Here is a 23,074-nt window from a genome sequence, read left to right as displayed (position 1 = left end):
GCCATCGCCTCCCAGGATTCTGGGGGCTGTCATGTCCACCTCTAGATGGGGGGGGGCTCTCTTTTCTCTGACATGGCCCCCCGGGGGGACACACTCCTGCGTCCTTAGCTCACTGCCTCTCCAGGGAAGCACTGCTGTGCCTCCAGCTCACCAGGGCCAGTGCGGGTGGGCAGGGGGCTGAGGTGCCCTGAGGCCCAGCGTTGGGCAGCTCGGGGCCTGGCACACTCCCCACCCCACCCCGAGGCTGGCTCGGTGGGCGGACACCTCAGCCCCCTACAGTTTCCCCCAGAGGCCCACCACACGGCCCGGGACGCACTGCCTCTGAGTTGGTTGCAGCCATTGGGGGGGGGGGGAACAGTGCTCTGGCTTCAAAGAGGGGGGAGAGTGGAGGTGGGCTTCCTGAGAAGGAGCCGCCCCTCAGGACCGGACGGTTTCGCTGGAGCTGAGCCGGCCCCGTCCTCGTCCCTACGCTGCCTGGCCCCTGGGCTGCGGGGGTGGCAGTGGCTGAAGCAGTGCCGTTAGGCTGTGGGCTTTGCACGCTCTGGCTCATCTCACTCCGTTAACCACGGCCACCTGTTCTGGCAGATGGAGAAACTGAGGCACGCAACAGGGGCAGGGGCCCCAGCGGCAGAGCTAGGGCGGGGCTGAGCCAGGGTGGTTGTGGCTTTGGGGTCTGCCCTGCCCGGCCTGCTCTGCTCCCCCCACCGCCGCACCACGGCCGCCACCTGAGCCCCCCAAGGCCTCCTCACCTTTGATCTGCTCGCTGTTCCCCTGTGGGGGTCCCAAGTCCAAGAAGAGCCGTGGCATCTCGGGGCCCTTCCTCTCGGGCTTGGGGGGGTCCCCGTCTCCGCTGGGTGCCGTGTCGCCGCCGGCTTTGCTGTCTGGGACCCCGGGCTCTCCCTCGGACGCCACCTCCGGCCTGGCTCTCGGGGGCGCTGGTTCCGGCCTCCTCGGCTGTGGTTCCAGGGGCGGCGGCGGTGGCGGCGGCGGCTGCGGCCTCGTGCTGTCTACCCATCCGACCTTTGCGTCCACGCCGCTTCCGGGGCCGCCGCCGGGGGCCGTCCCCGTGCCCACTGGGGCTCGGCCCCCACTCCCGAGGTCCAGCCTCCCAGCCCCGGGGGCTCTCGGCGCCCCCCCAGTCTCGTGGGCTCTCCTCTCGGTCCCGGCTTCCAGCGTCCCGCTCCTGGGGGCTGGGCCAAGGGGGCCAGGGCCCGTCTCCGTGCCGTTCTGGGGTGAAGCCGCCATGCTGGCTGTGGGGACTCTCTCCGGCGAGTGCTCCGGGGCTGGCCCCCCATTCTCCGGCGTCTTCTCCCAGGGTCCTGGGGCTCCCCGCGGCCCAGTCTCTGGTGGCTTCTCCGCGCTCCTGGGCGGTCTCGGGTCCCCATTCTCGGACACCTTCTCCTCCCTCCTTGGGGGCGTCAGCTCCCCATTCTCCAGCGCTTGCTCTGCTCTCTCCGGCGCCCCCGGGCCCCCACTCTCCGCCTTCTCCTCCCTCCTTGGGGGTGTCAGCTCCCCATTCTCCAGCACTTTCTCTGCTTTCTCCGGGGACCCCAGGCCCCCATTCTCCACCGCCTCCTTCCCCTCGCCGCCGGGGGCTCTCTGTCCCCCGCTCTCCAGCGCTGTCGCTCCGTTCACGGGGAGCCTCAGGCTTGGGGCTCTCTTCCCGCTGCCCAGGGCTGGCAGGTCCCTGTTCGGGCCCGGGGCTTTCTCTCTGTTCCCGGGGCCTCTCCCCGCCTTCCTGGGCCCTGCCTCCCGGGGTGTCGGCCCCTTGTCCCCTAGGAGGTTCCTTGTCACGTCCTCCCGCAGGGACATCAGCAGCTGCTCTGTGCTCACTTGCACTACGAAGGTCGGCTTCTCCCGGGTCCCTGGGAGCGGGAGGGGACCCGGGTCTGGGGGTGGCCGGGGCGCTCCTGGGTCGGGTGGCTCGGGGGGAGCCCGTGGCCGAGGGACCCCTTCCTCCTCGGCCGCCCCCCCACCTGGGAAGGCTCCCTCGGGGGAAAAAGGGGTCTCGGTCTCGTAGCCGCTGTCCCCCGGCTTGGGGCCCGGAGAGGATAGGCCTGAGCCGGGACTGGCCACGGCCGACGGGGGGTCGGGGGACGCGGCCGGGTCCGCGGATGCCCGGGGAGGAGGTGGCGGCAGGGGGGGGGGAGCGGGAGGTGGCCCCCGCCCGGGGTACTGGGGCGCCGCCGCCCCCATGAGGGGGTCCAGAAACTCGGGGGGGGCCGAGGCGGGGGGGACCAGGGGGAGGTCGGCCAGGGAACCCCGTTCTGCCCGCAGAGACGAGTCGTCCTCGGGGGGGTGGGGACAGCCAAGGGCAGGGTGCCCCCCCCAGCCGGCCACAGCATCTCCCCTCTCCAGCGGCAGGCAGGAGCAGGCCCCCTCGCGGCTGCACAGGGGGCAGGGCAGGGGGCCCCGGCGGCTGGGGCCACCCCCAAGGCTGCTGCTGTCCTCCCCCGGAGAGCTGCCCTCTTCTTCCTCCTCCTCCTCCTCGGCCCAAGGGGCGGTCCCCCGCTCCCCCAGCACCTCGGCAGGGTCTCCGGCCAGCGTCTCCCCCGCACCCCGGCCCTCGGGGTCCCAGCCGCTCAGCAGGAAGCTGCCTGATGCCGAGGACTGGGCCGGGAAGGGCCGAGGCGCCGGGAAGAGGGGGGAGGCCCAGGTCTCGGACACTAGCTGGGGGACCTCGGAAGGGGCCTGCGGGGCCTGGGGGGCAGGCACGCCTGGGTCCAGAGGGTCCCAGTCGTTGGGGAAGAGGGGCTCCGGGGGGGAGCCGTGCTCCTCCAGGCGGATGTAGTACTCGCTGCTCACTGAGGGGCTGCGGGCGCTGATGACGGGCAGCACGCTGGGTGTGGACAGCGCCTCGTAGAAGGGGTTGGAAGGGTTGGCGTGGGGGGCCGGTGGCGCGGACGCGGGCTGCCAGGGGGGCGCCGCCCCGCCCCGGCCCGCCCCCCGCCGGGCCTTCTCCCATAGGCACTCGAGGTTCAGGCCGCGGCTGCTCTCCGTGACCGTGAGCACGTCGTCGGGGTCAGCCCCGGGGAAGCCATCCAGAAGCGGGAACGGGGACGAGAGGGTCCCGGGGCGCGGCGCGCTGTGCGATGGGGGCCAGGGCCAGGGGAAGGGGCCGTCTCGGGGCGGGGGTGGCGGCGGGGGCGGCCGGGGGGGCCTCTCCGAGAGCAGGTAGGTGAGCTGCAACTGGAGGTCAGAGGCCGAGGGGCGCTGGGCGGGCGGCCGCCAGCAGGACTGCAGGATGTCATACCTGGGGGGGGGGGTGAGAGTGTGCAGGGTAGAAGGCTGGGGGTGGGCGTGGGGCAGGGGGAGGCTGGCAGGCGTGAGGAGCCCTGTCTGGGCTCTGCGCTGTGGGATTAGAGGTGGAAGCAGCAGGGGTCTGCTGGGGGAAAACCGCTTCAAGTCCCAGCCGTGCCCCTCCCTGCCTCAGTTTTCCTCCCTCCAAGTCGCAGGTGCAGGCAGAGGTGGGGGGGGAGCCGGGCCCCCAGGAAGGGAGCCGGCAGGTCTTGGGTCCCCGCAGTGCCCGGCTCTCACCAGTAGTCGGCGTAGGGCAGCTTGAGCCTCGGCCGGGCCAGCTTGACGTGCTGCTGGCGGACCACGAAGGCCAGGACCTCCTCGTCCGACAGGTGGCGATAGGGCTGCGCCCCGAACTCAAACAGCTCCCACAGGGTCACCCCCAGGGACCTGCGGGCGGCACAGGGGTGGCGCGGGGAGGTCAGAGCCCGGGGCTGTCCCGCTGGGGGTTGGGAGCCTCAGTGTCCCCGCCCGCAGACCGCAGGGCCTCACCAGATGTTGCTCTCGCGGCTCTGGTCCACCACCATGAAGGTGCCGTGCAGCTCCCCGAGGAGCTCGGGCGCCGCCCAGCGCAACGGGATCCATAGGCGCTCCGGCGTCAGGTAATAGTCCTCCTGGGGGCGGGCCGGCGGGGTCAGGCGGCTCAGGCCACCCCCGCGGCCCCCCGCCCCTCCGGAGGGCAGCCCCCACCTTGTAGTTGCTGTGGGCGAGCCCGTAGTCTCCGATGCGCACAGTGAGGTCAGAGGTCAGCAGGCAGTTGCGCAGGGCCAGATCGCTAGGGTGGGGGGTGCAGGTGAGCGCAGGGGCGACGCCTCCCCCAGCCCAGACCCAAGTCCTCATGGCTTCCCTGGCCCCTGCAGCTGCTACCGCCTCTTCCAACTCAGGTGACGCCCCCTCTCCTCTCTACAATTCTGGCCTTTCCTCCCAACGGCCCCTGGCTCCTCCCACCCCTTTCCAGGCTCTCTTGGGATTCTTTTCTTCTTCCTCCCTGGCCCGCCTCTGCTCCCCCCCTCTTCCCAGAGAGCCACCCCTCGCCCCCAGGCCCCTCCCCACAGAGCCCCGCCCACCTGTGCACGTAGTTGTGCGAGTGCAGGTGCGCCAGCCCCCGGGCAATCTCCAGGCCCATCCTCTGCAGGGTGCGCAGGTCCCGAGGGGGCAGCTCGGGGGACAGGCCCTCAGGGGGCCGCTGAGCCCGGAGGTACCGCTTCAGGTCCCCCTGGGAGGGAGGAAGAGCCGGGTCAGCTCCTGGCGCCGCTGGTCTCCCCGGCTGCTGGGAGGCTGGTAGCCGCAGAAGCCCCCGGCTTGCCAGGCAGGAGTGTCTGCGTGGCGAGCAGCCTGGCCCAGCCCCCCGCCGAGCCCCGCGCCCAGGACCCTCACCAGTTGGCAGAACTCCATGATCAGCAGGAAGGGCAGCGTCTCCACACACAGGCCCAGGCACTGCAGGACGTTGGGGTGCTGCAGGCTCCTGGGGGCGGGGGCTGGGTCAGGGGAGCGGCCCCTGCCACCCCACCCCTGCCTCGTCTCAGCTCACCCCCACCCCAGCCCTTCCCCGAGAGTCATCCAGGACTGGCCTGCCGTCAGGGTCGGGCGGACGCACCCTCACCCGTCAGCACCTCCTGGCCTCCACTCTCCCCTCACTCTGCCTGGCCCTGCCGTCTGCCCATCCACAGCCCTCTGTGGCTCCCCGCTGCCCCAGGAAGACCTCTGGTCTGCCCTAGCCCATGGGCTGGCCCAGTGTGGCTTTCCCCAGGGCCACCTTTCCATGCCCTCCCCTCCCCAGAGTCCCCCACCCCTGCATGGGAGTCAGGTCTGGGGCTCTCTCCCCACTCCAGCCTTCCCAGGTGTGCACTGGCAGGTGAGTCACTTCACCTCGCTCCCTGCCTCAGTTTCCCCATCTGTACAACGGGGATGGTCATCGCAGTTCCCTCCTGTGCTTGTGGAAATGAGATCGGAGAGGAGCCGGCAGGCAGTATCTCTGCCACTTCTGGTCCAGGGTGTACGGAGTGATGGCTCTCTCCGTGCATTCCCGCCTCCCAGCCTTTGCACCTGCTGACCCCTCTGCCTGGAACGTGCTTCCCACACGGCTCTGCGTGGCCGATTCCCGTGGGTCCACCCGGGCTCACCCGTGGTCCAGCGTGGCCCCTGTCTCTGTGACAAACTGCCTCACCCTGTTGGCACTCTCGTCTGGTTTTCTCCTATTTCTCTCTCAGGGCAGATGTTTGGCCTGGAGGTTAAGATGCTGCTTCGAGACACCGCTTCCCATCCCAGAGGGCCTGGGTTCGATACCCAGCCCTGGCCCTGGGCTCCTGCTAATGCAGCCCCTGGGAGGCAGCAGGATGGCTCAGGTAACTGCGTCCCAGCCAACAGGGGAGGCCTGGATCGGATCCCGGGCTCCCAGCTTCACCTCTGTAGGCTCCTGGAGGGCGAGTCAATGGGTGGGAGCCTCCCTCCCTCTCTCTCTCCCCCCCTCCTTCTCTCCCTCTCTCTCCCTCTCTCCCTTTCTCTCTCTCTCTCTCTTCCCCTCTCTCTGCCTCTCAAATAAACAAAGACTTTATAATATATTTCTTCATTTATTTATGTGTCTCCCCCAAGGTGTGGTGAGTTCTTGCAAGATGACCACTGAGGGGGTGTGGGTCTAGCTGTTTCTGTTGGCTGGACTCAGCGCTCTGCGGGAGACGCAGGCCAGGGGCAGGGGAACAGGAAGTACCCAGGCCCCCTCTGCTTATCCTGTGGCCTCCCCCACCCCCGCAGGACAGGTGCAACAAAGCTGCCCCCCATCCTGTGCAGGACACTGCGGCTGGCAGGGGCACAAGGAGCTCAAGGCCACTGCACAGCCACCCCCTGTCCCACACCTGTGTCTACCACTGCACAGCCACCCCCTGTCCCACACCTGTGTCTACCACTGCACAGCCACCCCCGTCCCACGCCTCTGTCTACCACTGCACAGCCACCCCCTGTCCCACGCCTGTGTCTACCACTGCACAGCCACCCCCGTCCCACGCCTCTGTCTACCACTGCACAGCCACCCCCGTCCCACGCCTGTGTCTACCACTGCACAGCCACCCCCATCCCACACCTCTGTCTACCACTGCACAGCCACCCCCTGTCCCACGCCTGTGTCTACCACTGCACAGCCACCCCCTGTCCCACGCCTGTGTCTACCACTGCACAGCCACCCCCATCCCACGCCTCTGTCTACCACTGCACAGCCACCCCCTGTCCCACGCCTGTGTCTACCACTGCACAGCCACCCCCGTCCCACGCCTCTGTCTACCACTGCACAGCCACCCCCTGTCCCACACCTGTGTCTACCACTGCACAGCCACCCCCGTCCCACGCCTCTGTCTACCACTGCACAGCCACCCCCTGTCCCATGCCTGTCTACCACTACACAGCCACCCCCGTCCCACGCCTGTGTCTACCACTGCACAGCCACCCCCTGTCCCACGCCTGTGTCTACCACTGCACAGCCACCCCCTGTCCCATGCCTGTCTACCACTACACAGCCACCCCCGTCCCACGCCTGTGTCTACCACTGCACAGCCACCCCCTGTCCCACGCCTGTGTCTACCACTGCACAGCCACCCCCCATCCCACACCTGTGTCTACCACTGCACAGCCACCCCCCGTCCCACGCCTCTGTCTACCACTGCACAGCCACCCCCTGTCCCACGCCTGTCTACCACTGCACAGCCACCCCTGTCCCACGCCTCTGTCTACCACTGCACAGCCACCCCCGTCCCACGCCTGTGTCTACCACTGCACAGCCACCCCCTGTCCCACGCCTGTCTACCACTGCACAGCCACCCCCTGTCCCACGCCTGTGTCTACCACTGCACAGCCACCCCCCATCCCACGCCTCTGTCTACCACTGCACAGCCACCCCCTGTCCCACGCCTGTGTCTACCACTGCACAGCCACCCCCTGTCCCACGCCTGTGTCTACCACTGCACAGCCACCCCCTGTCCCACGCCTGTGTCTACCACTGCACAGCCACCCCCTGTCCCACGCCTGTGTCTACCACTGCACAGCCACCCCCGTCCCACACCTGTCTACCACTGCACAGCCACCCCCTGTCCCACGCCTCTGTCTACCACTGCACAGCCACCCCCTGTCCCACGCCTGTCTACCACTGCACAGCCACCCCCTGTCCCACGCCTGTCTACCACTGCACAGCCTCCCAACACCCTCCTGGCGAGTGGGTGATCCCCAGCTGACCCAGAAGGAAACTGAGGCAGAGGTGAAGTGACTTGCCAATGGTCATACAGCCAGGGACACATGTCCGCCACCCTGTGGCCACGGCGAGCTCGGGCCATGATGAGCCCAACAGCACAGGAGCCACCCGTGGCTACCGAGCCCTTCGATGTGGCCTGTGTGCGGGAGGAAATGAGTTTCCATTGGCTCAACTCTCCTTCTGCCTACATGGCCAATGGCTGCCTCACAACAAAGTCACACCTGTGGCCCTCAAAGAGCGTGGGAGGTGCAGGGGCCCAGGGCCTGCCTGAGACCTGAGGAGGGGTCAGAGAGGGGGAGGGGGAGCAAGACAAGTTGTCATGCTGAGGTTGCTGTGGGGGAATCTGGGAGGGGACACGGTGAGACTGCACCGTGAGTTGCACTCACTGCACGGTGAGGGCCTGTGGGCAAGCAGCAGCCACAGCAGGTGTTAGAGTGAGGGAGCGCCAACGTCCCATGTGTGCTGGGGGGGGGGGGTCTCTGCGTGCACACACACACACACACACACGAGGCATTTACCTGGCAGACCTCACCCAGGAGCCCGTGGGGTTCAGGGAGAGCAGGCAGGGCAGGGACCGGTCCTGCCTTCCCCAGCCTCACAGAGTCCAGTGGAAAGGGGACGGGAACAGCTTGGGGAGCGTGGGGTCCAGCTCAAGGCCCTGGAGCGTGATCCGGCTTCTGCCCTCCCCCACCCACAAGCAGGGGCCTGAGGAAGGGGCCCTCTCAGGCATCCTGGGCTCCGGCTCCCGAGGGAGACGCGCCCTGTGCACCCCCAGCTCAGGCCCCAGGAGGGCACCTGCAGCTGGCACCCCCCAGCCAGGAAGAATGACCTGGGGGATCTGAACCCAGTTTGACCTCATACCGTACGCCTTCCATTCCAGATATTGCCTCTAGGAGGCGCACGCCCCAGGTGTTCAGGACCCAGAGCCCACGCTTATGGAGGAGCCCCGATGCCTGTCCCGCCACACCTGCCCAGCTCACCCCTGTCCCGCTCACCCCTGTCCCGCTCACCCCTGTCCCACTGACACCTGTCCCGCTCACCCCTGTCCCACTGACACCTGTCCCGCTCACCCCTGTCCCGCTCACTCCTATCCCGCTGTACCTGTATGGCTGTGCTTCCGAGATGAACTTGCGTTGCTCCAGTGGCCCCGCGCTGGCTCGGAGCTCTTTCACCACCACCTGGGCTGGGGTGTAGTCGGAGAAAATCTCTCCCAGGATCACCTGGCCAAGGGGCACCCAGGAGTCAGCGAGTGCCCTCCCCCACCCTGTCCTCCTCCCCCCACGGCTCCCAGCTCCCCGCCCCCTCCTTTCTGGCTCTCCATCTCCCCCCACCCTTGTACCCCACCAGACATGAGATGAGAGACTCACAGGCCCAGAGTCCGATGGACGCAGGGACGGATGGAAGGATGGACAGACGGACGGACCCGTGGAGAGCCGGGTGGCCAGGCGGAGTGGTCAATGGAGTGAGGAGGGAGGCGCTGACCGACAGATGTGGGGGGATGGCGGTGGGGGGGCAGGGAGGCCGTGAGGGCCGGATGAGGAGAGAGCAGGGGTGTGGACACAGGACAGGAGCACAGCAGGAGCAAGCACCCCCACCCCCACCCCTGCCCCACTCACCTTCCCAAACCAGCCGCTGCCAATCTCTTGCAGGTAGCTGAGGTGCTGGCGGCTCAAGCCCAGAGGGGTGGTCATGTCTGGGGTGAGAGGGACAGGGGGAGGCCCTTGAGCCTCCAACCCCACCCCCAACTCAGTGGGGACACCACTCGCTTTCCATTGGCTGCCTCCAATCGTCCCCGGTGAGCTCAGCCTCCTCATTGGCTGCCCACACAGTTTCAGCACCCAATCAGTCCCTCCCTGTGGGGGCCCGGGATCCTGTGACCTGACTCCCGCCTCCCATTGGCTGCCTGTAAGGATGAGATCTAGGCTCCTCTCTCTATCAGTCGCCCCCCCAACACAACCACACACGGGTCCCCAAATCTGGGTTTGCCTCAAGCAATGGCCTCCTCAAAGATCACCTCTGCCCCCCTCGCTATTGGCCGGGCCTTCCCTGGGGCCCAGGGGTCCTGGGCCGGGTGCAGGGCGGTACCTGAGTGTGAAGGCTGCGGCGCAGGCATTGGCAGGGAGACCTCGGCCAGCGGGAGGATGTAGACATCAGGCAACGACTGAGAGGAGGAAGTCTCCTCGGCCGGGGGAGTGTACTCCCCGGAGCAGTCCTCGCCTTCCGGGTTCTCGAACTCCTGGGCACGGAGGGCGAGGGGCGAGGAGGCACAGGCTGGGGGAGCGCCACCGGCCTCTGGGGCCGGCCCCCAACCCGGCCGCGTCTGCACCCTATTCCTGGAGTCCAAGCCTCCAGAGGGGGTCTCAGGCTCACTGCCCCCACCCCACCCCACCCATCTGGACTTGCCAGCGTCTTCCTCCCGCATGGAAGCCCCCAGGGCACCTCACCTTGAAACCAACATCCCCCCGTTTGCAGCACAGACAGGTGAGGAGGAGGAAGATGAAGGCCAGCAGGCCGGAGCAGGAAATGAGGACCACGGCGTAGGGAGGTGCCAGAGGGGCCCGACCCATGGCGAATCCATCTGTGGACACAGGGCTGGGCTGGAGTCGCGACTTCAAGCCCCCGGCTCCTGCACGCCAGGCCCCTCCCATCCCGGACTACAAATCCCATGATGCTCTGCAACCAGGAGCCCCTTGGCAGAGGAGCCGAGTGGCCCGGGGTATTGTGGGAGTCGTAGTTTGGGGCCTTCCCAGGTGGTTGGGTTGGGGGTGGGGTCTTCCCTCTCGCCCCAAACTGGGTCCACCCTACCCCATTCCCTTACCCCCGGGATGGGACGGATTCCAGCGAGAACTGAGGGAAGCAGGAGTGAAAGTGAGGCCTGGAGCTCTCAGAATTTAAAATACGCTCCCACGGACAGCCTTGTTACCCCCTGTTCGCGGCAGAGGATGGGCCCCGGCTGCAGGCTGGGAGATCTTGGCCCACGCTGGAGGACCCCGGAGGGGGCTGACACCTGTCTCTTACAGGGTCGCCTGGCGCACACACAGGTCCCCACCTCCAGCGCCCCGAGCCCGCAACAGCCTCCCGCGCCGTGTGCCCCTCGGGCCAGCCTTCCCTCCTGTGCCCCCAATTCCGGCTGCGGCCCCGTCTTTCCCGACTGCTGCGCACCGCGGACAGCACACGCGGGCACGCGAACACGCGGGAGGCCCCACGGACCCCTCCCCGGCCTGCGCGGCCGCCCTCCCGCAGGCCCGGCCGGCGCAGACCGCGGGAGGCGCGCACAGGTGACCGAGCGGGGGCCGCGGAGGACCCCGGCGGGCGGCGAGGCCGTGGCCCGACAGACTCACCGGGCTGGGCCGGGGACGCCAGGCAGCCGGAGGCGCAGACGGCCGCGAGCAGGAGGAGGGCGCCGGGCGCAGGCATCTTGTCGAGGATGGCCGGGAGGTGGAGGTGGTGGCGGCTGGGGAGGAGGGGGGGGCGGGCCCTCAGCCCCCAGCCATGGGGACCCGCGCGACCCTGGCCTCCCCCCGGCCCAGGAAAGGGGCAGGAGACGCAGGACAGGGGGAGGGAGGGGCTGCTTACTGGCTCAGGTACCCCCCTCCCCCTCTTCGAAGGGACAGACAGATGAAGGGATGGAGAGGCGGACGGAGGAGAGGAGCTGGGGAGCCGGGGTTGCTGGGGTGGGGGGGAGAGGGTAGGATTGGGGGGGGCGAGGATGAGGGCCCCGCCCCCGAGGGCAGCCGGGATTGGGGGATCAGAGAGCCTGTCAGAGGAAGGTGGGAGGAGGGAGGATGGAGCGTCGTCATGGCAACTGGCTCCGGGTAGCTCGGGCGGCCAGGAGGGAGGGAAGGGGAGGGGGAAGGACAGACGGGGACCAGCAGACCCCTGGTGGCGGTGTGGGGGGGGGGGGCTCCCAGGGCCCATAGTGCCCGACCGGGACCCTGCTGTGGCATGCCACGGCCACAGACACGTGTGCTCCACACGAAGACGCACATGTCAGGCACACGCAGCCCCCACACAGCTGACACACGTCGCAGAGACCCTCCCAGACGAGCACATCACATACAAAGGTGGACAGCTATCAGCAGACGGGGACACGTACACGTCACACACAAAGACGCGGGGAGAGCGGCCCGGGAACACACACGCACACACAGACACGCAGGCAGCCAGCCCCTGGTACAGACGCATCCGGCCACGCAGGAGCCTCAGCGCCACAAAGCCCCCACACGGGCCACAGACAAAGATCCACGCGGCTACCACAGGGACACGCGCTGTGCAGACAAACGGGCCACCAAGGACACCTCTCCTCCCCCGAGACACAGCATCACAGACGCACACGTCTCAGGCATGTGGTGGCCCCCACAGCAGCCAGGGGCACCCCACGGACGCATCCGGACGCAGGTGCACACGGGCGCGCACAGCCCACACACAGAGCCACGCCAAGCACATGCAAGCACACGCACCCACAGCCGACACGCCAGTCCGCACAGGCACGCATCACGCGCAAACATTCCACACAAGGTCGCCAAGACTCGCTACCCGAGCGCAGCCCTCCCAAAGGCGGGCACAGGGACCCAGTGCGAAGACGAGCCACAGCACACGCACGGAGACACGCACGCACCAGGAACACCCACGTCCCCTGCGCACTCGCACAGACTTCGCCCCGGCCTCCTCACAACAAAAGATAACAGGAGCACAGGTTTTTTTGTTTTTGTTTTTGTTTTTTTCATTTGTTTATTCCCACGAGTATCCGCTCCGGCGCTCGGTCACCTCTCCAGCCTCTGAGCCAGGCGCTCGCGTCACGCCCACGGACAGACGAGGAAACTGAGGCACAGGCGCTCGGGCGGGAAGTGGCGGGGCTGCCACAGGAGCCCGAGGCGTCAGCGGCACCGACACACAGCGCACCAGGACACACACACAGACACACACACACACACACACCCGGAAGCGCGGACTCCCACCCTGGGCGCGGATTTCTGCGTGGTCGCCGAGGGGAGGCCGGGCGGGACGCTGCGCACGCAGACGCCCCCTCCCCAGCGCGGCTCACCGGCGCCCCCACCTCCGGCAGGGACCCAAGGCTTATCCACCGAGACGCGCGGTCCACAGACCCCGCAGCGCACAGCCCACCCCGTGGGGGGGGGGGAGGCGGGGGAGGAGAGTCTCAGTAGAGAAACTGAGGCAGGCTCCTTGCGGGAAGGAGGGGGTGCTCGGCCCTGGCTGCAAGGCGCAGGGACTGGGACTGCGGTCGGGAGTGGGGGTGGTGGTGAGGAAATTTGCAATGGGCTGCCCCCAAGGCTGAAGGGCAAGGAACCTGGCGGAAGCGGAGGCTCACGGAGGGGGTGTGGCTCCAGCGCGGAGACTTGTGGGAAATGTAGTCCTGGTTCATCCAGCCCGGACTCCCGGGTTACGCAGGTCTCCAGGACGCTGCGGTGGCCGGCCGGCCGTGGAGGTCAGCCAGGACCCAGGGTCCGCTGTCTGCATCTTTGCGGATGACATGGGAAAAACAGCCCTAGGGATCGGCCTGGGCGGGGTTACAGCCCCAACTCTGACTCCGGCTGGCTCCTTGCTCACGTGTTCACTCACTTGTTAAGCACCTACTGTGTGATTCACCAGGCCTGGGGTCAGACCTGCTCCCTGCCTTCCTGGAAGCCGCGTGTGAAATAATCGCAAACCAGGATTTAAAGCTGCTGAGCTCTCCAGGGGCAGGGGAGTGACCTTGTCTGGGGCGGAACAGCTGTTCCAGATTGTTCCAAAGCATGAGTGCCCAACAGTCATCTGTGGGGTGTGACCTCAACGCCTGGGTCACAAGCAATTTGGGGTCTGATTACTGTTTTTAGTGAACTAGAGTAGCCGAGGGCACGCTGACTGCAGAGGGAACATCATCCCTTATCCCAAACCCTGGGGGCCAGATGTGTTCTGGAATTTGAGGTCTTTCAGAGTTTTCTAATAGGCTGATCAGCCCCCGCATGGGGAGAGGGCAGCAGGGCTGGCATCCAACACTTTCACGATCCCAGGTGTGGGCAGAACTGCCCTAAAAGCCTGCAAAGCATTCAACAGAAACCCTACTGAGAGCTGTCAGAGAGAGTGGGGGCTCTATCCATCTCACCCACCAGGTCCGTCTGACTTGCAAGATGCACACATAGGCACTGTTCGTCTTAGACATCTGGAGCTCCTTATGCAATCCTCGGCTCCTTATCTATCCTTTGCCTAACAAATATTTTACTTTCATTTTATTTGAAGTGCAGAGAGACAGAGATGGATCTTCCATTCCCTGGTTCACTCATCAAATACTCGCAACAGCCAGGGCTGGGCCAGGCCGAAGCAAGGAGCCCGGAACGCCATCCAGTTCCGCCACGTGGGTGCAGCAGGAACCCAAGTGCTTGAGCCATCATTGCTGCCCAGAGCGCACGTTAGCAGGAAGCTGGATTCAGAACTGGAACCAGGACGCAAACCCAGGCACTCGGACCAGAGTGCGGGTGTCCCAAGTGGTGTCTCAGCCTCTGCACCAAACACCTGCTGCAGGGTCTTAGTCCACCCGAACGAGGATGGACTGGGTCCGAAGAAAGGTAAGTGCGCCGCTCGCCCGTTCCCCAGCCTCCTGATCCCGGAGACAGTCAGACACAGCGGGGAGTCAAGTCACGCAAGCAAGAACTCCGTTTATTGGCACATGGCAAAGCCTTTTAAAGCACAAGACCACGTGATTACTGGGGCAGGGATTAAGGACCAACCAATTACTTAAAAGGTCATTTTACAGGGTGACTTTTTACAGGACCAGCCATATGTCTGTGCACTCATCATCAGTTGTCACCTCCCTGATGCTGTGCAGCCAATCAGCTTTGGTAGCAAACGACTTTGGGCACCGCCCACCTTACTTCCTTTGGGCGCCATCTTTGAATTGCCACATGTGCCTAATTTCCCCACAACCTGCCCTAGAAATGGCCTTCTTCTTCTTTAAAAGATTGATTATTTTATGGAAAGCGAGATCTTCCATTCACTGGTTCACTCCCTACGAGGCCACAAAGGTGGGGACAGTGCCAGGGGGAAGTCAGGAGCCTGGAACTCCATCTGGGTCCCCCACGCGGCCATCTCTGCTGCTTTCCCAGGCACATTAGAAGGGAGCTGGATCAAAAGTGGAGCAGCCGGGACTCAAACTGTCGGCCATATGGGATGCTGGCACTGCAGGCGGCGGCTTTACCTGCTACGCCACAGTGCCAGTAGGCATTGTGGGTAATGGGTTATGCTGCTACTTCCGAGGACAACATCCCATTTCAGAGTCCTTGACACTCTGCTTGTGTTCAAGCTCCCTGCTAACGTCCCTGGGAAGGCAGCGGGGAATGGGCCAACTGCCACCCATGTGGCAGACCTGGATGGAGTTCCAGGCTCTTAGCTGCGGCCTGGCACAGCCCTGGGCATTGTAGGCATTTGGGGAGTGAACCAGCGAATGGAAGACTTCTCTCTCTCATTGCCTCTGCCTCCTGTAACTCCACCTTTGAAATAAATCAATACAAAAAAAAAAAAAAAAAAAAAAAAAAAACCACCTTAAGTACCAGTCTTCTTTCCAGCATACCTTGTCTCTGTAACCAAACGCGCTGTGCTTGCACCTGTGAAAAACTCGCCCCTGCTTGTCTAAGGCCTGCAGTTGGGGGCCAAGCCAGCGTCTTCACAGTAGCAATGATAGAATTTTCTGTCATGGAATGCATGAAGAATTCCACCACTTCGGAACACCCATTCACAGGCAGTAAATAATTCAAGACTGTTTATCTGCTTGGGTCACCATTGGCTTGGTCACCAAACTTATGATAAAATTAATTGATTAATTTTTAAGGAATACAAATTTCATAAGTACAACTTGAGGGATATATTCTTCCCACCATACCTGCCCTCCCACCCACACTCCCACCCCTCCTCTTCCTCCCTCTCCCCTTCCCAGTCCCATTCTCCATTAAGATTCATTTTCAATTAACTTTATACACAGAAGACCAACTCTATAAAGATTTCAACAATTTGCACACACACACACACACTGTTTGAGAACAAGTATCACAGTTAACTCTCATAATACAACTCATTGAGGACACAGGTCCTGCATGGGGAGTTAGTGCACAGTGACTCCTGCTGTTGATTTAACAACTAGCACTCTTATGTATGACGTCAGTGACCACCCAAGGCTCTTGACAGGAGCTGCCAAGGCTATGGAAGCTTTCTGAATCCACAAACTCCGTCAGTATTTAGACAAAGCCATAAGCAAAGTGGAAGTTCTCTCCTCCCTTTAGAGAAAAGTACATCCTTCTTTGCTGCCACTTCTTTGATACAATTTTTTTGTTTTAAGTATTTACTTCAGGGCCAGCATTATGGCGAAGCAGGTATAACCACCGCCTGCAACACCAGCATCCCATCTGGACACTGGTTCGAGTCCCGGCTGTTCCACTTCAGAGCCAGCTCCCTACTAATGGCCTGGGAAAAGCAGTGGAAGATAGGCCAAGTCCTTGGGCTCCTGCACCCACAGGGGAGACTGTGATGAAGCTCCTGGCTCCTGGCTTCCGCCTGGCCCAGCCCTGGCCAGTGTGGCCATCTGGGAAGTGAACCAGTGGATGGAAGACCTCTCTCTCTGCCTCTCCAACTATGACTTTATAAATAAATGATTTTTTTTAAAAAAGGAGAGATTTATTTATTTATCTGACCGGACCTGAAGGGGCACAGCCGGGACCTGAACTGGCGCTCCGATATGGGATGCTCTTGTCACAGGTGGCCACTCAACTCCATGCACCACAACGCTGGCCAGAACCTCTGTTCTCTTTGGACGGTCGTTGGTTGCACACCTGTCGCTGTACATCGGTGGCTCTCAAATATGGTTTTGGGCCCCGCCCCGGGAGTCCCTGAGATCCTTCTGGGGGTGTCCATGAAGTCAAAATCACTTTCATGTCACCGACACTGAGACGTTCTCTGTCTTTTCTGGTTCTCGTGCACGCGAGATCCAGCTCCCTGCTAACGCACCCGGGAAAGCCCTGAAGACACCCGAGCTCTGGGGTCCAGGCCCCCCACAGGGGAGACGCAGGGGGTGTCCCAGGCCCCCGGCCGTCGGGGAGCGACCCAACAGACGGAAGACCACCCTGCCTCTCCCTCTCTTTTCCAAATAAATTATTCTTTTTTAAAAAATCAGTATTTCCGCTTTCCCTGTGACCTACAGGAAAAAACAAACAGTAAAGACCAAGACCAGGTCTCACGTAAGAGCAAACAGCCTTTCACCCGCAGAAATTACTGGTCTCCAAAAGGCTATTACGTCTGTGGGCACCTCCACCGAGATTCGCCCCACGAGAAAGTCGAAGTGGAAACTTGAAGCCCTTTGTTTACTAACGCCTCTTAAACATGACTCAATACTAACGCGTGAAGCCTCCGGAGCTAACACAGAAGCCTATTTTCATAAAATACCCACTATTTAAAAAATGCGGCGCGCCGAGCGGCATTGCGCAAACCCCGCGTGTCCGCCTCAGGGTGTGCGCGCTGCGCTTTCTGGAAACCTCCACGATGGAGGCTCGAGCACTCGAGGCGCCGCCCCCACGCGGGAGACCCGGATGGAGGCTCGAGCACTCGAGGCGCCGCCCCTCACGCGGGAGACCCGGATGGAGGCTCGAGCACTCGAGGTGCCGCCCCCACGCGGGAGACCCGGATGGAGGCTCGAGCACTCGAGGTGCCGCCCCCCACGCGGGAGACCCGGATGGAGGCTCGAGCACTCGAGGTGCCGCCCCCACGCGGGAGACCCGGATGGAAGTTCAAGCACTCGAGGCACCGCCCCCCAACGCGGGAGACCCGGATGGAGGCTCAAGCACTCGAGGCGCCGCCCCCCCCCCCACGCGGGAGACCCGGATGGGGCTCCTAGCTCCTGGCTCCGGCCTGGCCCGGTCCGAGCTGGCGTGGCCATTTGAGGGACTGAAGCAGCTGATGGAAGATCTTGTTCTCTCCCTGCCTGCCAAATAAAGAAAAATGGGGAACGCAGAATTTCTTCGCGATGTAGACCCTACTGAGGGATGCGCACATGGCGGCGCGTGCGTGTGCCGGAAAAGGAAGGACGTCTTTTACGACTTTTACGACACCTGCTGCGCTGTGGGTGCACCTTTGCGGCCGCGGGGTGTGTGAGTCCCTGTGGGAGAAACGGGTAGGTCCACGGGGACAGAACGATCGGCCGGGCCTGGGGCTAGGGTAGGCCCTCCAGGGGTCTGGGAGACGGCTGGGAAATGGGCAGTGATGGCGGCGGCGGCGTTGGCGCAGATGGCGAATGCGCGGGCTCCTCCGCTGCACAGGGGGGGATGGAATTCCTTGTCAACAGAGCTGTCAGGACAGGTCTGGGAGGGAGACTGTAGTTCTTGGTGATGGCTTGGGCCCAGAAGCCGAGGGACAAGGAAGCTTCTGGAAAGCGCAGCCAAATGATGTCCTTCGGCCCCAGGATGTCAAAGCGTCGTCTAATACCCAGCACCGGAACGCAGGCCCTCCCGGGGCCCAGGCTGGCCTCAGCCCCTGCCTTCCGCACCCCCCAGTCCCTTAGCCGTGGCCCGACACCCTCTTCCAGGTCCCCCTGGGCTCTGCGCTTGCCACGCCCCCTGACCTCCTCCGTGAAGCCCTCCGGCCTGCAGCAGGACCCGAGGCGCTGAGCCTCCGGGGCCCTGGCCCCTACCGCGGTGTCCGGCGCACAGCAGAGGCTCGGTTCACGTTTGCGGGCGGAGGGACGCGTGAGGTGGTTCTGTCGCGCGTGCGCTGTGCGATCAAAGCGCCCCCAGGTTCTGCCGCCTGGCCGGAGCTGGGCTGCAGGCGGACGGACTCCGGTGGGAGGGGGAAGGGCCGGAGGTTGTGCGGCCACCGTGCGCAGGGCCAGGGTGACCTCTGTGACCGGGAGCAGGGGTGAGGCCGGGGGCGGGAGCATTCCAGGCGGCGGGACCGGGCACAAAGCCTGGAGGCGCGAGCAGCGTGGGTCGGGTGGCTCGGTTAGGAAGCGTCCTCCCGCCCCACCCACGGCCTCCCGGCTCAGCGGCTGGGGCCCAGCGGCTCAGTGCCCGTCCGGCGCCTTCCTCTCTCACACCCCCACACCTGAGCCGTCAGCTGACGCCATTTCTGGAATATTCCTGGAATCTGAGCACCTCTGGCGGCCTCTGGGCTGCTTGGATGGATGCAGCAGCCTCTTGGTGGGCTCTTGGCTGCGCTGCCCCCAGCCCCACCCTGTAGTCGGCTCACGTCCCTGCGCTGCCCCCAGCCCCCGGCAGCTCCCAGCTGGCACGGCTAAAGCCCCCCCCCCCCCCAGGGACCAGTACTCTGTGCAAGAAGAAACTGCCTCGGGGCCTTTGCCCTGCTGTTTTCTGGGGGCGCCTTGTTCCCACCAGGCCTCTGCCCACCCAGGCAGCAGCCCTGACCTTGCTCGTGACCTTAGCCCACGCATCAGCTCCACCAGTGACAGGCCGGTGGTTCGGGCAGGCAGGATCGGAGGGCCGACTTTCCCACGGGGGTCACTTCCGGTCTGGGCTTTGCCCCAGCACCGCGGGTCTCCCCCGCCACCAGCCACTCCAGCCTCCCTGAATCTACGGAATCTTTGAAAAATTCGTGAAAAATGAGATTCAAAGAGGAGTTTATTTGGTGCCTATATATATATACATGTTGAAATGCACGGCGGATGTGTGTGTGATGGAAACACCTGTGTGGCCCGACCAGCTCCCTCCAGCCCCAACCCGGGCACCGCGGTGGAGGTCGTGAGGCTTCTGCTGACCTAGCCGCAGTGTTCCGTGTGTCACTGCTGCCGTCACGGCTTTGTCCCATGGGTCAGCCCAGATCCAGTAGGGAGGAGACCTCACAAAGATATGAGATGGGCGCAGCAGGACCCCAGGGGGATGTCCTGGAAGAGGGGACGGATATCCCATGGGGTTCCAATAACCGAGTGGTCCCCCAGCCCCGTCCCCTGGGACACCCTCACTTATCTTTGTGGCTGCACATGACACGGTGGCAAAAAACAATCTAAATGAAAGATCTTGGTGAACAAGACCCCAGCAGAAGGAACAGGCCATCAAGGAGAGAGGCGCCTTTCTCTGAAGGGAGGAAGGAACCTCCACTGTGATACGGCCTTGACTAAACAAGTTCAGAGTCCGTGAACTCAAGGGGCTTCCATAGCCTAGACAGCTCATAGCAAGTCTCGGGTGATTTCTGACATCATAAATAAGAGTGCCAATTGTTAAATCAACAACGGGAGTCACTGGGTTCATGCTCCCCACGTAGGATCTCTGTCCTTAATGTGTTTAACTATGAAACTCAAAAACAACACTCTACTAGTCGAACAATACCCTATACCTGGTTCGGTTGAGTGAGTACAGCCTGTTGAAATCCCTGCTTAGTATATACTAAGTTGATCTTCAGTATATGAAGGTAATTGAAAATGAAACTCGATGAAGGGCAGGATGGGAGAGGGAGTGGGTGAGGGGAGGGCCATGGGAGGGAGGGAGGTTGGCGGGGGGGGGGGGGGGGGAGGGAAGCCACAACAAAACAAAAGTTACATTTTATGATCTACTTAAAACTATTGGTTGAACTCTGTAATTAATACACAATTACTCTTAGGTGTTTAATTAATGCTATAACTAGTACTCAAATAGTATTTTACACTTTGTGTTTCTGTGGGGGTGCAAACTGTGGAAATCTTTACTTAATATATGCTAAATTGATCTTCTGTATATAAAGATAATTGAAAATTAAACTTGATGTGAAGGGAAGGGGAGAGGGAGTGGGAGAGGGGAGTGTTGTGGGTGGGAGGGAAGTTATGGGGGGGGAAGCTATTGTAATCCATAAGCTGTAATTTGGAAATTTATGTTCATTAAATAAAAAAAAAAAAGAAACATAAAAAAAAAGTTGTGGCTGCAGCGTTCCCCGCTGGCTGATGCCATTCCTGACAGCCCTGGGACGCCCACGCTGCTTTGCTCCCGGTGACCTGGCTGCTGACATCACTCCCGGCCCGCCGGTCTGCTGAGCAGAGAATGGGGAGTGGCGGGTTTGACAAAGGCGCCTTTGGAGCATGCCTTTGTCCTCCAGAGCTGGCAGTTACGTGCGATGGCCGGGGCCCATTTTGGCACAGCGGGTAAAGCCACCATCTGTGACACCTGCATTCCATGAGTGCTGGTTCGAGTCACAGAGAGAGGTGCATATTCCACCTGCTGGTTCACTCCCCAAATGGCCACAACAGCCAGGGCTGGGCCAAGCAGAATCCAGGAGCCTGGAGCTCCATCCGGGTCTCCCACACGGGTGCAGGGGCCCGAGCACTTGGGCATCTTCTACCTCTTTCCCAGGTCATAGCAGGGAGCTGGATCGGAAGTGGAGCAGCCAGGACTCAAAGCGGCGTCCAAATGGGATGTCGGAGGCATAGGCAGCGGCTTTACCTGCTGTACCAGCCCCACCAAGGCGAATTCTTAGGCTCATTTTTCTTTTCTTTTCTTTCTTTCTTTCTTTCTTTCTTTCTTTCTTTCTTTCTTTCTTTCTTTCTTTCTTTCTTTTTTTTTTTGTCTCAGGTTGATAGAGGTATAACAAGTTAAAATGCACCCTGTTTGTACATGAACTGATGAGGTTTTTAAAAAGATTTTTTTTATTTATTTATTTGAAAGGCAGAATTACAGAGAGACACACACGGACATCTTCAATCTGCTGATTCACTCCCCAAGTGGCCCCAATGGCTGGGGTTGGGCCAGGCTGAAGCCAGGAGTCAGAAACTCCATCTGAGTCTCCCACGTGGGTGCAGGGGCCCAAGCACTGGGCCATCTTCTGCTGCTTTCCCAAGCTGTTAGCAGGGAGCTGAATTGGAAACAAAACAGCCGGGACTTGAACCAGTGCCCATATGGGATGCCGGCATCAGAGGAGGTGGCTTTACCCACTACACCACAATGCCAGCCCCATCCAGTTTCTTTTTAAATTTATTTATTTGACAGGCAGAGTTAGACAGTGAGAGAGAGAGAGACAGAGAGAAAGGTCTTCCTTCCGCTGGTTCACCCCCCAAATGGCCACTACGGCTGGCGCTGTGCTGATCCGAAGCCAGGAGCCAGGTGCTTCTCCTGGTCCCCCATGCGGGTGCAGGGCCCAAGGACCTGGGCCATCCTCCACTGCCCTCCCGGGCCACAGCAGAGAGCTGGACTGGAAGAGGAGCAACCGTGACAGAACCCAGCGCCCCAACCGGGACTAGAACCCGGGGTACCGGCGCCACAGGCGGAGGATCAGCCCAGTGAGCCGTGGTGCCGGCCACATCTAGCTTCTTTTTAAGAAGATTTCCTTGTGTATTTGAAAGGCAGAGCAACACAGTGGAAGGGACAGGGAGTGGGGGGAGGTCTTTCATGCACTGGTTCTTTCCAAATGGCTGCAAGCCTCAGCTGGGCCTGGCCAGTCAGGAGCCAGCAACTCCACCCAGGTCTCCGTGCGGATGCAGGGGCCCACGTACTTGAGCACATCCCCTGCTGCCTCCCGGGCGCGTTAGCAGGAAGCTGGATTGGAAGCAGAGCTCTGTGGGGCTTGAACTGGCTCCCCAGTATTGGACGCTGGCGCCACAGCAGCAGCTCGGCCTCTCCGCCTGCTGTGCCACCACACTGACCCTTCCGGCCTCTTCCACTTTGTATGATGCGTTTATTAAGATTTGTTTCTCTAGGACGCTGTGTGTCTAAGAGCTAATTCCTTTGCATTGCAGATGCTTCCCCTACATGGATTCACCAAAATGTGTTTAGCCAGCGACCGGTGCTGTGACATACGGATTTAAGCTGCCGTCTGCAATGCCGACTTCCCACGTGGACGCTGGCTTGAGTCCTGGCTGCTCCATTTCTGATCCAGCTCCCTGCTAATGGCCTGGGAAAAGCAAAGATGGCTTGAGTGCTTGGGCCTGGGCAACTGCCATCTACGTGGGAGACCTGGATGAAGCTCCTGGCTTTGGATTGGCCCAGCTCTGGCTGTCGAGGCCTTTTGGGGAGTGAACCAGCGGATGGAGGACCTCTCTCCCTCTCTCTGTAACTCTGCCTCTCCAATAAATAAATTAAAAAATATTCAAAAGCTATGTTTATCCATGTACCTCGTGGTGCACACTGGGGTTCTGCTCTTCAGCCGTGGTGAACACAGCTGAGGCACACGTTGATGTATACATTTTAATTAACAAAGTTTTCATTTCTTTCCAGTAAACACCGAGGGGCGTGACTGCTGGGTCATCGGTAAGTTGAATATTTTTTTAAAGATTTATTTATTTATTGGAAAGAGTTACACAGAGAGAGGAGAGGCAGAGAGAGAGAGGTCTTCCACCCGCTGGTTCACTCCCCAATTGGCCTCAACAGCCAGAGCTGCGCCGATCCGAAGCCAGGAGCCAGGAGCATCTTCTAAGTCTCTCACATGGGTATGGGTGCAGGGGCCCAAGCACTTGGGACATCTTCTACTGCTTTCCCAGGCCACAGCAGAGAGCTGGATCAGAAGTGGAGCAGCCAGGACTCGAACCAGCACCCATATGGGATGCTGGCGCTTCAGGCCAGGGCGTTAACCAGCTGCGCCACAGCGCCGGCCCCG

At 62.3% G+C, this 23,074-nt stretch overlaps 1 protein-coding gene and 1 long non-coding RNA gene across 5 annotated transcripts in view; one reads left to right on the top strand and one right to left on the bottom strand.

Annotated features, from left to right (window-relative positions):
- The window catches only part of LMTK3 (lemur tail kinase 3), a 17,305-nt gene extending 5,193 nt beyond the window's left edge, over positions 1 to 12,112 (bottom strand). The window contains exons 1-12 of one of the 3 annotated variants that reach the window (XM_070063117.2): positions 12,068 to 12,112; positions 10,873 to 10,985; positions 9,976 to 10,109; positions 9,617 to 9,767; positions 9,148 to 9,224; positions 8,633 to 8,751; positions 4,675 to 4,762; positions 4,365 to 4,513; positions 3,988 to 4,072; positions 3,790 to 3,911; positions 3,538 to 3,687; positions 750 to 3,253 (exon numbers count right to left, since the gene is read on the bottom strand). In XM_070063117.2, coding sequence (XP_069919218.1) covers positions 750 to 3,253; positions 3,538 to 3,687; positions 3,790 to 3,911; positions 3,988 to 4,072; positions 4,365 to 4,513; positions 4,675 to 4,762; positions 8,633 to 8,751; positions 9,148 to 9,224; positions 9,617 to 9,767; positions 9,976 to 10,109; positions 10,873 to 10,948 — 3,655 coding nt within the window. In that variant the 5' untranslated portion in view covers positions 10,949 to 10,985; positions 12,068 to 12,112. Of the gene's footprint in view, positions 1 to 749; positions 3,254 to 3,537; positions 3,688 to 3,789; positions 3,912 to 3,987; positions 4,073 to 4,364; positions 4,514 to 4,674; positions 4,763 to 8,632; positions 8,752 to 9,147; positions 9,225 to 9,616; positions 9,768 to 9,975; positions 10,110 to 10,872; positions 10,986 to 11,107; positions 11,212 to 11,991 lie in introns of those variants that run through there. The other 2 variants (XM_070063118.2, XM_070063116.2) reach the window with 2 other exon arrangements.
- LOC127485922 (uncharacterized) overlaps positions 1 to 23,074 on the top strand; it is a 24,268-nt gene extending 1,194 nt beyond the window's left edge. The window contains exons 2-5 of one of the 2 annotated variants that reach the window (XR_016224626.1): positions 13,769 to 14,094; positions 15,858 to 17,681; positions 22,696 to 22,728; positions 22,959 to 23,074. This is a non-coding gene — a long non-coding RNA (uncharacterized LOC127485922). Of the gene's footprint in view, positions 1 to 10,135; positions 10,810 to 13,768; positions 14,095 to 15,857; positions 17,682 to 22,217; positions 22,548 to 22,695; positions 22,729 to 22,958 lie in introns of those variants that run through there. The other variant, XR_016224625.1, reaches the window with a different exon arrangement.

This window comes from Oryctolagus cuniculus, chromosome 18 (assembly GCF_051225735.1).
Source record: "Oryctolagus cuniculus isolate XC-2025 breed Fujian yellow rabbit chromosome 18, ASM5122573v1, whole genome shotgun sequence".
Classification (NCBI taxonomy): Eukaryota; Metazoa; Chordata; class Mammalia; order Lagomorpha; family Leporidae; genus Oryctolagus; species Oryctolagus cuniculus.
Note: the sequence above shows the minus strand (reverse complement) of the source record. Positions and strands in the feature narration are given on the sequence as shown.